The following is a 16,012-nucleotide window of genomic DNA, read 5'->3' as shown; positions in this document are numbered from 1 at the left end:
AGCTGCATTGAAGGCACTGGCAAAAAATATTGCCCCAGGAATCAATGGGTCTATGCCAGATTTTTGGAGGAAGGCTACCTGGCCAATGGATTGGAAGAGGTCTATATTTGTTCCTATTCCCAAGAAGGGTGAACCAACTGAAAGTGGAAATTTTCAAACAGTATCATTGATATCACATGCAAGCAAAATACTGCTGAAGATCATTAAAAAATGGCTGGAACAGTATCTAAATAGGGAATTGTCAGAAGTTCAAGTGATATTTAGAAGAGGCCATGGCACCAGAGATATCATTGCTGATGTGAGATGGATCCTGGCTGAAAGTAAGAAATACCAGAAGAATATCTATTTATGCTTTATTAGACTACACAAAAGCATTTAACTGTGTGGACCATGACAAGTTGTGGCTGATGTTAAAAAGAATGGGAATTCCAGAGCACTTGATTGTGCCCATGAGGAACCTATACCTGGATCGGGAGGCTGTTGTGTAAATGGAGCAGGGGAGCACTGAAATTATCCAAGAAGCTGGACTCTATGAAGAGGAATGTGGCATCAGGATTGAAGGGAGACTCATCAATAACCTGTGTTATGCAGACGACACAACCTTACTTGCTAAAAGTGAGAAGGACTTGAAGCACTTGTTGTAGAAGATCAAAGAATGCAGCCTTCAATATGGATTATGTCTCAATATCAAGAAAACAAAGATTCTTACCACTGGACCAATAAGTAGTGTCATGATGGATGGAGAGGAGATTAAAACTGTCAACAGTCTCATCTTGCTTGGATCCACGATTAACATCCTTGGTACAACCAGTCCGGAAATAAGAAGATGCACTAGGAAATCTGCAATTAGGAGCTTATCACTATATTCTTGATGCTTGATGCTTTAGGCAGAATATTAAATGACCCAGGAAGTATTAAAAGAAGATGGAGGAATATACTGAGTCATTGTATTGAAAGGAATTGGCAGATACAGAAGAATTTCATGAAATAACATTTGAGCAGGAGCCTATGGTGATGAAGGAAGAAGTTAAAACTGCTTTGAAGGAAATAGCAAATTATAAGGCCCCACGAATAGATGGTATACCAATTCACGTATTTCAGCTAACAAATGCTGCCCTGGATGTGCTCACCAAGTTGTGCCAAGAAATCTGAAGAACAACCACTTGGCCAACTGACTGGAAGAGATCTATATTTGTTCCCATTCCAAAGAAGGGTGACCCAACAGAGTGTGGAAACTATAGAACAGTGTCATTGATTTCACATGCAAGCAAGATTCTACTGAAGATTATCCAAAAACGACTGGAACAGCACATCATCAGAGAATTGCCAGAAGTCCAGGCTGGGTTTAGAAGGGGTCGTGGTACTAGGGTGATATTGTAGCTGATGTTAGATGGATCTTAGCTGAAAGCAGGGAATACCAGAAGAATGTCTATCTGTGTTTCATTGATTATGCAAAGGCGTTTGACTGTGTGTATCATAAACTGTGGCTGACTATGAGAAGAATAGGAATCCCAAAACATTTAATCGTGCTAATGTGAAACCTATACTTGGACCAAGAGGCAGTCGTCAGAACAGAGCAGGGTAACACTGCATGGTTCAAAATTGGGAAGGGTTGTGTCCTATCTCCATACCTTTTCAACTTGTATGCAGAGCAGATTATCCAAGAGGCGGGGCTCTATGAGGAGAAGTGTGGTGTCAGGATTGGTAGAAGATCTATTAACAATCTGCGTTATGCTGATGACACAACCCTGCTTGCTGAAACTGAGGAGGACCTCATGCACTTGCTGCAGAGGGTCAAGGACTGCAGCCTACAGTATGGACTAAGGCTCTATGTCAAGAAGACAAATATTCTCACCACTGGACCAATTGGCAGCATCAGGATGAATGGCGAAGAGATTGAGATTGTTCACAGCTTCAGTTTGCTCAGCTCCATGGTCAACATTCTTGGCACCAGCAGTCAGGAAATAAAAAAACATATTGCAATGGGAAAGTCTGCTGTTAGGGACCTCTCTAAAGTACTCAAGAGCAACGGTGTCTCTCTAGAGACTAAGGTGTGCCTGATACAGGCCATGGTCTTTGTAATCGCTTGTTATGCATCAAAGAGTTGGACAATGACTAGGGAGGATAGAAGGAGAATTGATGCCTTTGAGCTGTGGTGCTGGAGAAGAGTATTGAGGGTACCATGGACTGCCAAGAAAACAAACAGATTCATCCTGGAGAGGGTTAAACCAGGCTACTCCTCGGAGGCAAGGATTCTGAGACTTCATCTGACATACTTTGGACATGTTGTAAGGAGGAACCATCCTTGGAGAGGGATATCATGCTTGGGAGGGTGGAGGGACGGCGTAGGGGGGAAGACCCTCTATGAGGTGGATTGATTCAGTGCCTGGGGTAATCAGGATGGGTGTGTCAGAGGCAGTGCAATTGGCACAGCATAGAGCAGGGTTTAGGGCTATTATATATAAGGTCACTATGAGTTGCAAGTGACTCAATGGCACATAACAACAACAACAGATGCTTTCTACAAAGAAAGGTTCACCAGTAAATTATTCAGCAAATCCTAAGACTTTATTTTATATATCCTCTGTTCTAGATTTAATTGTATTTAAAAAAATACATGTAAATTCAAGATAGATTTAAAAGACACTGTCGTACCAGGGATATCATTGTTGATGTCAGATGGATCCTGGATGAAAACACAGAATATCAAAAGAACATCCATCAGTGTGTTTTAGTGACTATGTAAAGGCATTTGACAGTGTGGATCACAATAAACTATGGTTAATATTAGGAATATGATATATGAATATATATTTATATGATTAATATTGGGAATATGATATATGAATATAAATATATGGTTAATATGGGAATCTCAGAATACTTAATTGTGCTCATGCAAAATCTATACCTAGATCAACAAGCTGCTGTCTGAACAGAGCAAGCCAACACTGCATGGCTTAAAATCAGAAAGGGTGTACATCAGTGATATATCTTACCACTGGGACAACAGACAACATCATTATAGATGGGAAAATGATTGGAACTGTCAATGATTTAATCTTACTTGGATCCATATTCAACATCCTTGGTACTAGCAGTCAGGTGATCAGAAGACATAGTGCTTTGGGTAAGTCTTCTGTCAGGGACTTCTCCAAAATGCTTAAAAGCAGAGGTGCCATTTTGAAGACTATGGTGTGCCTGATTCAGGCCATAATCTCTTCTATCACTTGCTGTGCTTCTAAGATCTGAACAATGAATAAGGATGACAGAAGAATTATTGATACCTTTGAGTTGGACTGCCAAAAGAACAAACAGATATGTTTTGGAAAGGGTGCAACCAGAGTGCTCCTTGGAAACAAGGATGGTGAAACTCTCTCAAACTCTGCATATGTTGATAGGAGAGACTATTCTTTGGAAAGGGATATCATGCTTGGAAAGGTAGAGGGTCGGGAGAAGAGAAGAAGACTCCCTAACAGGGTGGACTGACATGGTGACTGCAGCAATGAGCTCAAGTTTATCAGAAATGATGAGGATAGTAGAGGATAGCGCAAGATTCAAGCCTGCTGTTAATAGCGTCACTACGAGTTGTGCTTGACTCAACAGCACTCAACAACAAAATGTTCTGGTAAGCCAAATAGTTGTAAAAATACTAAAGATGTAATGTAGCACCCCTTAATTCCATCAGTGTCCTTCCTTTCTCCAGCGGAATAAAAGAAGTAATTTACACATAGGACTATTTTTACATATAGGACTAATTCTGTTTTTAAAAAACAACTCAACTATACCATCAAGTAGATGCCTATTCCTGGTTGCCTTCTGAGGCTGTAAATATTCCTCCCAGAGAGACTGGTGAATTTGAATGAACAGAGGTATTCAACCTTTTGCTTAGCAACCTAACACGCTATAGACTTTGCCCCCAGAGTATCAGATGAGGAGAAATAAAGCTAATCCTAAACCTTCTTGTCTTTCTATTTGGACTGTGAGCTGGTTTTTTCCATGACAGTACCACTGATTTGGCTAAAAGAACTCTTCATAGGGGGAATACTGGGCATTTGGAAACATAGACGAAAAACTAAGACAAAGTCTTGGATCCTATCTTGCAGGCTAAGCAAAAGGTAAGTTGCTTTCCCTTGAGTTGGCAGTTTACCCCACTCCCTTCACAGTAGTGCCTGGAGAGAGAGCTAACATATTATGTTATGACAGAGTAAACAGCTCTCATGTTTCATTTTTAAAAATCTGTTTTCCTACCTGCCACACCAATAACTTGAGGCTCTGCTGGTGTAAAAGTAATGGTGTGTGTTGGTGGGATTGTAAAATGGTACAACCATTCTGGAAAGCAGTTTAGCATTTCCTCAGAAAAGCTTAACATGGAAATTCCATATGACACTGCTAGGAATATACCCCCAGAAAATTAACACTGAGACATAAACAGAGATTTGTATACCAATGTTCATAGCAGCATGACTCACCACCACAAGAACATGGAAACAGCCCAAATGTCCAACCAAAATCTAATAAATTGAGAAACTGTGGTACAATCACACAATAAAATACTATGCAGCACTCAGGAGCAATGACTTCAAAAATTACTATATAACTTGGAAGGGACTGGAGAACATTATGCTGAGTGAATTAACAGTAAAATGTATGAGGATGCAAGGGGGTAGGGAGATGAGAGAAGCAGAGGAGTGAAGATGGGCAGGGGGAAATCATAGGGATACACAATTTGTTGGGTAGTGAGGGGGTAAAGGAAATGGGAAAGATCCAACAGGGATCTGGAACAACAGGGTAATGGTGGGCATAGTTCAGTGGTGATTTAATTTTATAAAACATAATGAATAAGAATGATTGTATGAAACTTAAATGTGAATGAAGGTGAAACACAATGTATATGAACTATGTAAGCACACCAAGAAAAAAAATTTAAAACAATGATGTGACTATTGGGGAGCTAGGTGGTACTGTGGGCAGGCACTATCAGATCTTTCAATCATTTCTTTGATGAGAGACTTTGGCGAGGAGGTAAAGGGGCTTGTGAGACAGCTCAGGAAAATCTCTTATCTGATGTTCTTCTCTCTATCATTTCTGTATATATTTGGCCCCAGTTTTAATAGCTGCCATCCAGATGATCTTGATGCTCTAGGTCTTGCAGGTTGCCTCAAGATGGTCTTTGCATAGGCTCAGCTAGCAACTTAGCTTTCACTCTTCTGTCCTTTTATCTTCTTCTTCATATTGTTAGTGGTCTTAAAAGCTTCCTTTCCCAGCAGTGCAATGGGAATCCCTAGCCCTGCCCTTAAACTTTGCTACTTTCACTTTATGTCTGGGACAGATCGAGTAATAAAATACAGGCCCAGTATTGCTTTTCCTGAGTTTGTCTCAAGGTCTGCTTAGTACTTCCTAAGGGCCTCTGTAAACCGGTTAAGGGAAACTGCAAGGTTTTCCTCTTTCTTCTGGGTAATTTCATCAGTTAACTGGCTGAGAAATACAACTCTCCCTAATATGCCTCATTCTAACCTGACTGAAGTGGTCTTAGGGTTCCACTGGGAGTTTATCTCAGATACTGCCTCTACTCATTGACAGACATCATGATACAAGTTAGGTGAGATAAAGGAGTCAGCCTATTCCAGTTCTTTCATCTATCATGCAGCAGAACAATTTTGCTAAAGCCTAAAATTCAAGATTCCCATAATCTCACCTGGACTTCTCCAATCAAACTTTTACTCACATATGCACTTTTTGGAGCTAAGAAAAATATATTAGAACTTCTTAAAATTTCATATAAACATAATTCTAGCAACATAAACTTTGCTTAGGATAATTTATAGCATAAACTTTAATTTTATGTTTTCTTTAATTATAAGCATTTCTGAATTAACAAATCATACAAATGCAAATGTTATTATTGTTATCTGTCATGGAATTGGAACCAATGCATAGCTGACTTTCCAGGGGATTTTCAAAAGGGTTTAAATCACATGGGAGAAAGCTACTCTTCTTCCTCCCATGGAGCAGCTGGTTTGAACCATCTGCCCTTGGATTATCAGTACAATCAAACTATAGCTGACCCTCTGGTTGGTTTTCAGAGGCAGTTTGCTCTGAAAGAAGGAGATTACTCATCCTTCCCCCATGGAGCTGCTGGTGGCCTCAGACTGTGTGCTTTCAGGACTACAGTGCAGCTTCCTGCCATGAGACCACCAGAGCTCCCTACTCTAATGATAATTTTCTCACTGTTGTTCAGCCTGAACTGACTCATAACTGGACTGACAGAGGGTTTCAGAAGCTGTAAATGGTTTGGGAGCAGATTGTCCATGTTTTTCCTTTGTTTTATTTCACCTACGTGCATCTTGATTATTAATGTCTATTTATTAAATATTTATTGAAAGACTATTCTATACTTATTTTAATGCTAGATAAAATTGGTAGAGTAAAAAATCAAGAAAAAAGACAGTTTTTCAGATCACTATTAGAGCCCAAACCACAATCAACTGCCATTGAGTCAATTTCAACTTGTGGAATCTTAAAGTGAAATGAACTATTTGAATAGTCTCATTAGAATATACATTAAGGTAAAACAAATATATATATATATAAAGTTAAATCTAAAACAAGGCAAGAGACCAAATTAACAGCATATAGAATAAATGCTATAATTCAGAAAATAAAGAAATCACTATAGAATAGTGGGTTCAAGAAAGAAGGCTTTCATGAAAAGAAGGCACATTTGCAATGTACTTTCAAGAAGTTATTAGGGTAAAGTTAAATTTGGAGAGATACTGGAAAAAGGCATCCGAAATAGAGATATACTGGCTGGACAAATATATGTGGACAGAAAAGGAACTTTAAATAATCAAGTATTGCTCTAATAAGGGATATATAGAAACATAGGTAGGAAAAAGTAAGCCGATACTGGAATATTGAAGACTTTGCCAAGTTTGAACATTTTCTGTGCATATTGAAAAAAAAAACAAGTGAGCAAGAGGGACAGAATGAATGTGGCATTTTAGAAATATTAAACTGGCTTTTGATGTGTATAATAAATGGTATACATCTTGAATAAAGATATGGTTATGGCAATAAAGAGACAGGCATACAAATGGAGGGCAATGAATAGATAACAAAGAAAGGCAGACTAGCAAAATAAACTTTAGAACAAAAGATTAATCAAGATTTCTTTGTTGAAAGCAAGTAAACCATAACACTGCACAGAACAGAGAGGAAGTTAAGAAAAAAAGGTAAGATTTGTAGGTTATAAAGAACAATCTTATTTTTATTCTTTCCAAGATCACTGTGTTCATATGGAATTCCTGTTGACTGAACAGAGCCCAACAGGTAACTGTATTAAAGGTGTAACCAAAGAAGTTCCCAAAGTGATACATAAACAGTAACTTTATAATTAGCAAAGACAAAGTTGCATTTAATATACTCAAAAAGTATTAGGAAAATGAAAACACATGACTTGTTAAGTGATTAATGACACATAATTCAGAAGGGAAAACAAAGGAGAGGGAAATCACCCTAAGGTAACAATAAGAATAAATTAGTCAAAAATTGTGCCTCACTGGAACTAGCAGTTAAAAATGTTAGCATATTTGGGAGGCAGGGAGGAGTATCTACTTTCATTCCTTAAAGATAGTCATCCCTATGGTCTCTTAATTGCCTCAAACAGTTCTCTAAATCTGTCTTCTTTTTCTGTGTAAAATTTGGCTTCCAATAATTTTATTCATTCCTTAGATTTATTTAACATTTTAAGCAGGTATTTCTGAAGTTGCCTTTACTAAAACTAAGAATTTTATCCTTCAATTAGTGTTTTGCAAGTGACAAAATATTTTACACAAAATACCTCTTAGAACTCTCACAGGAGCAGCAAAAAGCAGATACTATCATTCTATTGCTACACAGCAGCAGTATGTGCAGAACCACATAGTCCTAAGCAGAGGCAGGCTGGAAACATAGGCTTTCTAATTCCAAATTTTGCATGCTTCTCACTATATCATACAGTTTCACAGTGTGCCAATAAGTATTATTACTCAAAATGTACAAGGTTACTCTGAATCATGTTTAAGTAAATATAACCTTTAAATATACATAAGGTACCTTTATGCCCAAGTGTTGATTGTAGGGCAATTCAACTGAAAAGATCTAATTATTTTATTTATAATGCTTATGATGGTGGCAACCATCTCTGAATGAAAAGTGACAAATTAAATGTAATGTTCACATAATTAAAGAGGCCACACTAAAAAAAAAAGTTTTTCACCTTGATTTCTACAATGCAGCATATATCAATTAAGATAATGTGGGTGATTAAAGAATATGTGCATTTTAAAGACCAAAAAATAGAATGTTCCTACTCTCTCCTGGCATTATAGTTAAAGTGTTTGGTTTATAATACAAAGTCATGTGATTCAATCCCTCCAGCAGCTCCATTGGGCCACATGCGGTGAAAGTAGGAGGGGAAGGGAAGAAATGTTTTTAAAAAATGTACAGCCTTTGAAACCTTATGGAAGAGTTCCACTCTGTCTTAAAGGATAGCTGAGAGTCAGAGTAAACTTGACAGCAGTGGGTTTGATTTGGGGGGGATTTACTCCCTTTAACTCTGCTAAGGCCTCAAATAAGTGATATAGTTCAGAGCATCTTATTACCAAAGAGACATAAATCAAAAGAAGTTCAGCTAGGAGCAATAAAACAGATTAGTGTCTAGAAGGATTGACTTTAAGGAAAGTTTTAAAAGAATTAAATCCAGGTAGTCTAGATTTTAAAAAAAAAAAACAAAAAAACCCAGCTATGAAGAAACATTTTTTGAAGCTGACCTCACACTGAAGACTAAAATTATTTTGATCTCTAAAAAATTTAAAAAGTAGAATAGTAAATATTTGGAAAATACTTATAAAGGGAAAATTCATGAGAATTTGTCAGCAAAAACTTTTGGACAGTATAACTCTCTCCCCCAGGACTGGTGAAAACTACATTCCTAGAGATATTTAATACCAGGTTGGACAAAAATAAGAAAAAGATTCCATATGGAATGGTCCTGTGCTGGCTTCTAAAGCAATGAGAGGGCTGAAGATAACCTCTTTCTTAGATTTTTTTCAGTTCTGATTTTTACAAATTTCTTTTCTCCCCTTGATGTTCATTTTCTCCTTTTAACAAATGGAAGCAAATAATATCCTTCACTATAAGCTGATCTTGTCATTCTTTAAGGACCTAGTAGTATACTCCTAGGTATAAGTTTGAGGGGAAAGAGCCAATTCCTACATTCACAGTGGTCTTTTTCCCTCCCAGACTCCTGGGGCTCTTACAAGTGTTTCCACAAGCTAAAGAGGAAGTAGTCCATAGGGACTCAAAGAAGAGCTGTTTCATCAAGAAAACCACCTTTCTGGGGTCTCATGATAGACAGTGACTCTAGAAGCTATGAGGCCCTGGGTCAATTTACCTTCAGAGCTACTACTCTTTTACCGTTCAATTCTATATGCTAAATGACAACAAAATCTACACGCACTCTATGGCAATGACTTTTATCTTTAAAAAGGTGCTGCCTTAAACACTTATCCACTAATTTGCTGGCTTTTGGAAAATGCTATAAAAAGAGTCAGTCTTCTTTATGCTTCAAGCATAATAAATTTCAACAATGCCCCCCTTTTCCCATTCTGGCACTTCAAAAAAAAAATATTCCTCAGTTACTCTAGAGACTAACACCACTACCTTGGAGGGAAATTACAAGACTGATAACAATATTTCTCAGAGAAAATATAAGGGCAATTCCTCAATTTACTGATTTAAAGGATAAGATACAACAAAATCCACAGTTCTGAAAGGTTGGCCTTAGGTTCTTTAAAAATAAAACTGTACATAGTTATAAGGGACAGTAGGGCAGAGACAGCCTTCCAAGAATAGATACCAACTCACTCCTTTCAAGCTAAACATCTTAATGGCTGAAGATCCACAATTTCCACTTGAAAGAGTGTTCCTCTCCATACAAACAGCCTTGCCTATTAACATCAAACTATCCAAACAGTTTTTATTTAAACACCATTTTCATTTTTTCCTGGATGGAGGAGAAGAGACTATTCCAACTTTTTTAAAAAAAAAAAAAATAAAAAAGCCAACTAGCTTCTCACAATGGAATTGGATCTGGTATTTTTATTCCAAAGCCCTTCCAACTCAACTCATCTGACCCCGGCAGGATAGAAAGATGGTTATTTGTAATACCATTTTCTAAATTGAGGCAAAATGCCATCTGAGATTAAGCAGTCTGAGGAAGAACCCAATATGGAGTTTTAAAAATCTTCCCCAACATGAGACCAATCTGAAAGGGATTATCTTCTAGAGTGGTTTTCAAAAAAGAATCTCTTGTATCTTCAACCCAGGAAGGGGTGAAGAAGTTTAAAGGAGGGGGAATTATTTTCCCTAGAATCTGAGAAATAAGATTTCACTTTAGGCATTTAAAATAAAACCTGACTGGATTTCCTCTCTTGAGTTTCTTAACTCACTTCAGTTTCTCCCCATATGACTGGCCTGCCAGAAGTCCTAGCTGAAGTCCTAGGTTTTGGCTACCAGTTCCCAGGCTCTGGTGCTCTGCAACCCACAGAGAGACCTAAAGTAAAGGCAAGGACATCCTGGTGAGTCCTCTTTGTGCAATTACACCAGTAGTCCCACTCTTAAGACACTCAAGGTGTCCCCTGCCTGACCTACCAGCTCCTTTAAAGGAATTTCAACCAGGATCTTCTCCAAATAAAACTATCTCTGTCTTACTCTTTCTATCGTTGTCTCTCTCTCTCTCTCTCTCTCTCTCTCTCTCTCTCTCTCTCTCTCTCACACACACACACACACACACACACTCACACTCACAGCGGGTGTTTGCTATTGCTCCTCAAACTTACCCACCGGCCCAGCCCGCAAGAATGGGAATTCAGTTTCTCACCATCTTCGTAGTTTTTGAGATAGTAATCTGGGCCGGGGCCCCCGCGACTTTTTGCGGGGTTCCTCAGGTTCTGAAACTGTAGGAAGTCTGTCCTTTTGCCCCCGAAGCGCAGAAAGGCGGGCGAAAGTCCCCGGGCCAGTGTCACCAGGCGCTTGGAGCTGTAGGGGCAAAGAGAGAGAGAGAGAGAGAGAGAGGAAAAGATCCAGGGAGGATGTGGGTGTGTGTGTGTGTGAAGGAGGTGAGAGCACCAGGGGCGCAGAGTATGGCCCTCTTCCCACTCCCCACAGCGACTTAGCTAGGGCCTGGGGCTCTGTGCCCAGGTGGCGCACCCGCTCTCCACAGCCTCATTCGCTCTTGAAGCCCCAGTCTGCCTGGCCGTCTGCTGCCAGATCCCTGGACGACGCCAATTACACCCCAGCCAGCCCAAAGGGTCTCTCCCTCTGTTCCATCGACATCACTAACCAAAGGTACTGTCTTCCAAAAGGTTAGAATTTGTGTTTGCTAAGAGGTGCGGTGGGGGGGGGGGAGGGTTGCAGGAGGGACACTGCTAACAAGACACTAAGCCCAGCTGCTGCCACTGCCTACCAGGCGCGGCTGACGGGAACGCGCAGCGCGTGGGCTGCGGGGCTCTAACTTGTGCCAAACTTCTATCCTGAAAGTCAGGATCTGCCCTAGCACCTTTAGGAGCACCGGAGCCTCAGAGGAGAAAATTAACCAGCCTTCTATCTCTCAAGCTAGGCCCAGCGCCTGAGATCAAGTTGATTCTCACTTTCTTTCGCCCTTAATGCCAAGGTTTATTTTCCTTTCTTCCCACTACTTAACAAGTACATTCATCTCCCAAATCCTCGGGCGGGAAAGATTCCAGAGGGTAAACCATTGCCTCTTCGAGAAAAAAAAAAATATTCTCCTCACAGCACTGCTTCTTTGACCTCTTAAATAATTCAGCCTTATCTCCTCTAAACCCAAGAAGAGCTCTGTCCTTTTTCTTTTCCATTTGGGTAAGTTTGGTGGCACTATGGGGGAAAAAGTAAAGTTTGCCCAAATGTGGAACCTGCGCGTCGGAGGAAATTCAAGGTTCACCAAGACTGGTATCGAATCTATTTAGGCTCAAGATTTTCATAAACATTAAAAAAAAAAAAAACTGGTAGAGCCACACGCAGCTTACTCCAGCAAGAGCAACGCACGGAAGCTCAAGTATTGAACTGATCTGCTCCAGTGTTCTGGATCTGTACGATATTTTAAATGTTTTGCTGGTTATGGTTCTGAAAATCCAACCCCCAAAACTAAATGGTGTCATAAGGAAAGTGGATACAAAGGAAAAGACTCTTCTTTTGGAGAGTTTCTGAGGTGTCCAGTGGCCAGCAAAGGTCGCATGGCTGACGACTCCAGAACGTGCTCCAGGGAAGGCAGCTGCTGGTGTTGCGTGCCCGCCCGGGGCTGGCAGAGGAGCCCAGCTCTGAGGAAGAGGAGTCCGCAGGAGACTGCATTTCCAACATCCGTGCATCCGGAACCCAGCGCAGCCAATGCAAATGAAGCCCGCCAATGCTTCTATCCCTCAAAGCCCCCTTTCGGCATCATTCTTGCAGCCAACATTTTAGCGCTCGCAAGCTGATTTTTTTAAAACCAAAACAAAACTCGGAGGAGTTCGCGCAGCTGGAGAAGGGCCATGCAGTGCAGAGCATGTTTAGGAAAACCCCTCTAGCACCCCATTCTGATGAGCTCAGAGGCGCGCTTGGCAGCACAGAGGAGCTTTCACAGAGGAAGCCGCGCTGCACTGGGCTGCTCCCACCCTCCCGGTGGAGGCACCGGAACCGAAAGAACCTCGGTGGCCGAGGCATCAGCACTCAGGCTGCACGTGGAAGGCGCGCTCTACGTGGTACCTCCAGCTACCTGAGATCCCTGCAGACTCCTCCATGGCCAAGGGCAGAGCCTGGGAGCAAGGGGCGGGCGCATCTGAAGATGCAACACTCAGATTTCGCAAAGTGGAAAATACTCACGAAAGACTCACAGAGAACGCGGCCTCTGGGCAGAGGAGGGGAACAAGCGCGCAAGGAGCCCACAGCTGAGGCTCCATTTGGAGGGAAGTTTTAAAAGCTCAACACTTGGTTTCAACATTGCAGATTAATTCTTTCTTTTTAAATAAACACAACTTTTTCTGCAGTTGACTAACTGCTAAACAGCAACAGCCGGGAGTGAACGGAGTCCAGTTAGATTCCACCCCTGTGGGAAGAGCGAGCCGTGGTCACAAATCTGCATGTGCTCGGCTCAGTATTTCTAGGACCTTACATGCTTCCCTTATATACGCTAAGACCGGAGCTAAGATTTTTTTTTTTCTTTAAAGAAAAACTAAACTATGCCGTTACCGCAGGAGATTTGAGGAGGAGGGACTGGGGGCCATTCCGTCTATATAAAACCTTCTTAGAAAATCCTGAAGTCTGGAGACAACAGCAGAAGATATGAAATAAAAACTTAAAAATCCTATCCAACTTGCCCAGTGCTCAAGTCTCTACTTAATTAAATTCGTTTCTGTCTGGAAGTGGGAGCGAACTGATGAAACGCTTTTTCCGTGGAAAATTCCACTTTCGTGTGCTCTCCGCTTGAATACTCACAGACACAGACACACATGCAAATACGCACTCTCTCTCTCTCTCACACACACACACACACACACACACACACAGAGAGAGATTCACACACAAACACACACCCATTCCTCTCGGGTCTTTGTTGCTCAAGACCTTTTCTTCGCTTTTGTAACAGCTCTGAACCTCTTATTTCTTTTTCAAAAGTAGACGGGGAGGCTAATTGTGGATATATGTAAGCATAACATTTTTTCAGTCATAACTGATAAGTTTCTGAAATGCCTTCTGCATTGCAAACATGTGCATCTTAATAGAAAACATTGCTTTTCTCAATCACCAGTAACAGCCTCACAGCAAATATTCCAGGAGAAGGAAAAACTCCTTTCTTCTCTTTGAGAGATTCACTTGGCTTATTTTCTTGTCTTCTTCTTTCTCTTCTTCCTCTTTTAGAATGGGGGGGTGGGATAGAAGGGGGTGAGGACTATTACTTTAAAAACAAAATCCATCGAAGCCCCTGCCTTACCTTAAGAAATCGAGCCAGCCATCATGAATGATGGACGGATCCAGCTGCAGAGAGAGGAAGTTCTCATTGACTGTCCTGACTGGGTTCTTGGTGCTCACATCAAGTAGAATCAAGGTCTTTTCCTTCAAACCTGGAGCTCTGTCTACAGGCAAAGGTCTCCTGTCCCCAGTTTGGGAAGAAAGGGAGAGATGGAGCCCGAGAGCTAAGAAGAGAGCCACCAGGGCTAGGCACGCGGGGGGGCGGGAGTTACTGAAGGGCATGGCTGCAGGGAAGACACAGAGCACCCTCATTAAATCCCTCTGATTTAAACCTTTCTTCTACTGGGTCTCGCTGGTGACTAATTGTCCTTATCTAAAGTGTGTGTCTGTCTGCCTTTTTCCCCCCTTTTTTTCCTTCCTCCCCACCCCCCCCCCGCTCTATTTTTTTTTTTTTTTTCTTTTTTTTTTTTTCAGTGTTTTGGTGCTGGTGGAGCGAACTCACGCCCCTAGCCAGCCTTCTCAGCGACTCGTGCCAAGAGTACTCGTTCACCAGCACCGCCCCTTTAAGAGATTTCGACTGCAGACATTTTTTAACTTTTTAAAGGTAAGGGGGGCGGGGAGGCGGAGTGGGAGGAAGGGGTGGCGTTGTACCCTCCTGGTTTAACCCTCTAGGGTCAGGAAGTGAAGGGAGGAATTGAAACCATACTGTTGTAACATTTCGATGGGGGGGGGGGTGCTTCTTTTACTTCGCTTCGTGGGAGGCTCTGGGGAGGCGGTTCAAGCTCCGACCCTGACCTTGGAGTCCTAGCGCCGGGTAAAGCGCCTGCATCAGAGCTGTTTGTCCTGTCTGTGTCCAGCTTTTCGTCTGCTGGAGGCCCTCCTCTTTGAGTTGCAACAGCAATTGTAAGAGTGTTAGTTGCAAAGGGGTCTTGGGGCAACTGTGATTCTTGCCAAAGCGTAGATCGCTGAGGGACTGGATGGACACGAGCCTGGATCTCTAGACGCCCTGGCAGCTACCCAGAAGCATCCTCTGACCTCGATAGGGCAAAGGGTGGTGAGTAGGTAAATATAGTGCAACCAGGTCATAGGACTTCTCTGCCCGAGGCCAGGTCCGCAACCCCGACTTAAGCCTGCCTGCCTTGAACTGAGGCAAAAGGGTCTTGGGGTCTTCAGAATATTGTGATTGACAAATCAAAGCGACTCAGCCTGTACTTGGAAAATCAGAGTGGCACTGAGCCCATATGAACCACTGTAGGCCACTGAACTCCACTGCACAGACAAAGCTGCCTCTTCAGCCCCTCCTGGAGGTCAACCTCCGGGTTTACCCCTCCTGCCAGAGAAGCACATTTCTGTAGAGAGGGGCACAGTAACACCGTAGTTTTCTATTAGGACCCTTCTCAAAATTCCATCCACAGACACACTCTTCTAGCCTCCCGCATCAATACTTTACAGAGCGAGCTTGGGTCCCACCATAAACCTAGGGAGTGTGGGAAAAAGACAGGGTACTGTTTGCTCCAGCCCTTGAGTCCCAACAGTTCCTCCTGCGACCAAATGGACTTACTTGGCAAATGAAGTATGGGTACACAAGCATCCAAGGGCCTCTTAAATAGCAAACAAACAAAATCCTACAATGTAAAATTTTCCTTTAGGTAGATGTGCAAAGACTCATAGCCCAACACTCAAGACCAATCTCTAGGTGTGTGCATGTACACATAAACACACACACCCCCTGACTCCCCCAGGTAGAATCAATGACTCTGAAAAGGGTAGGATTAGATGACCTTCAAACAAGGTCACTGAAAAACTTCTACATATGTAAGCAACTAGGATATCCAGGACTTTGGCTGGGTTATGCTGAGAAGTGTCATGAAGACCATAAAATTAGGCCAAAGGACACAGAAAATTTAAGTCACATCATTATTAAGATTATTTAAAAACAAAGATGACATTGAAATAGTGGGTGTGGAGTCTGGGGGTGGAAGGACTGCTCCCCTCAGTTTATAGA

At 41.6% G+C, this 16,012-nt stretch overlaps 1 protein-coding gene across 1 annotated transcript in view; it reads right to left on the bottom strand.

The window, feature by feature from the left end:
• Nucleotides 1–14,319, bottom strand: part of HPSE2 (heparanase 2) — a 771,012-nt gene extending 756,693 nt beyond the window's left edge. The window contains exons 1-2 of the mRNA XM_006880197.1: nucleotides 14,030–14,319; nucleotides 10,925–11,082 (exon numbers count right to left, since the gene is read on the bottom strand). Of these exons, the coding sequence (XP_006880259.1) occupies nucleotides 10,925–11,082; nucleotides 14,030–14,319 (448 nt within the window). The remainder of the gene's footprint in view (nucleotides 1–10,924; nucleotides 11,083–14,029) is intronic.
• Nucleotides 14,320–16,012: the final 1,693 nt, after the last annotated feature.

This window comes from Elephantulus edwardii, unplaced genomic scaffold, assembly GCF_000299155.1.
Source record: "Elephantulus edwardii isolate Elephantulus edwardi_28Jun2011 unplaced genomic scaffold, EleEdw1.0 scaffold00006, whole genome shotgun sequence".
Taxonomy (NCBI): domain Eukaryota; kingdom Metazoa; phylum Chordata; class Mammalia; order Macroscelidea; family Macroscelididae; genus Elephantulus; species Elephantulus edwardii.
The sequence above is the reverse complement of the archived record's forward strand: the minus strand, read 5'-3'. Positions and strand labels throughout refer to the sequence as shown.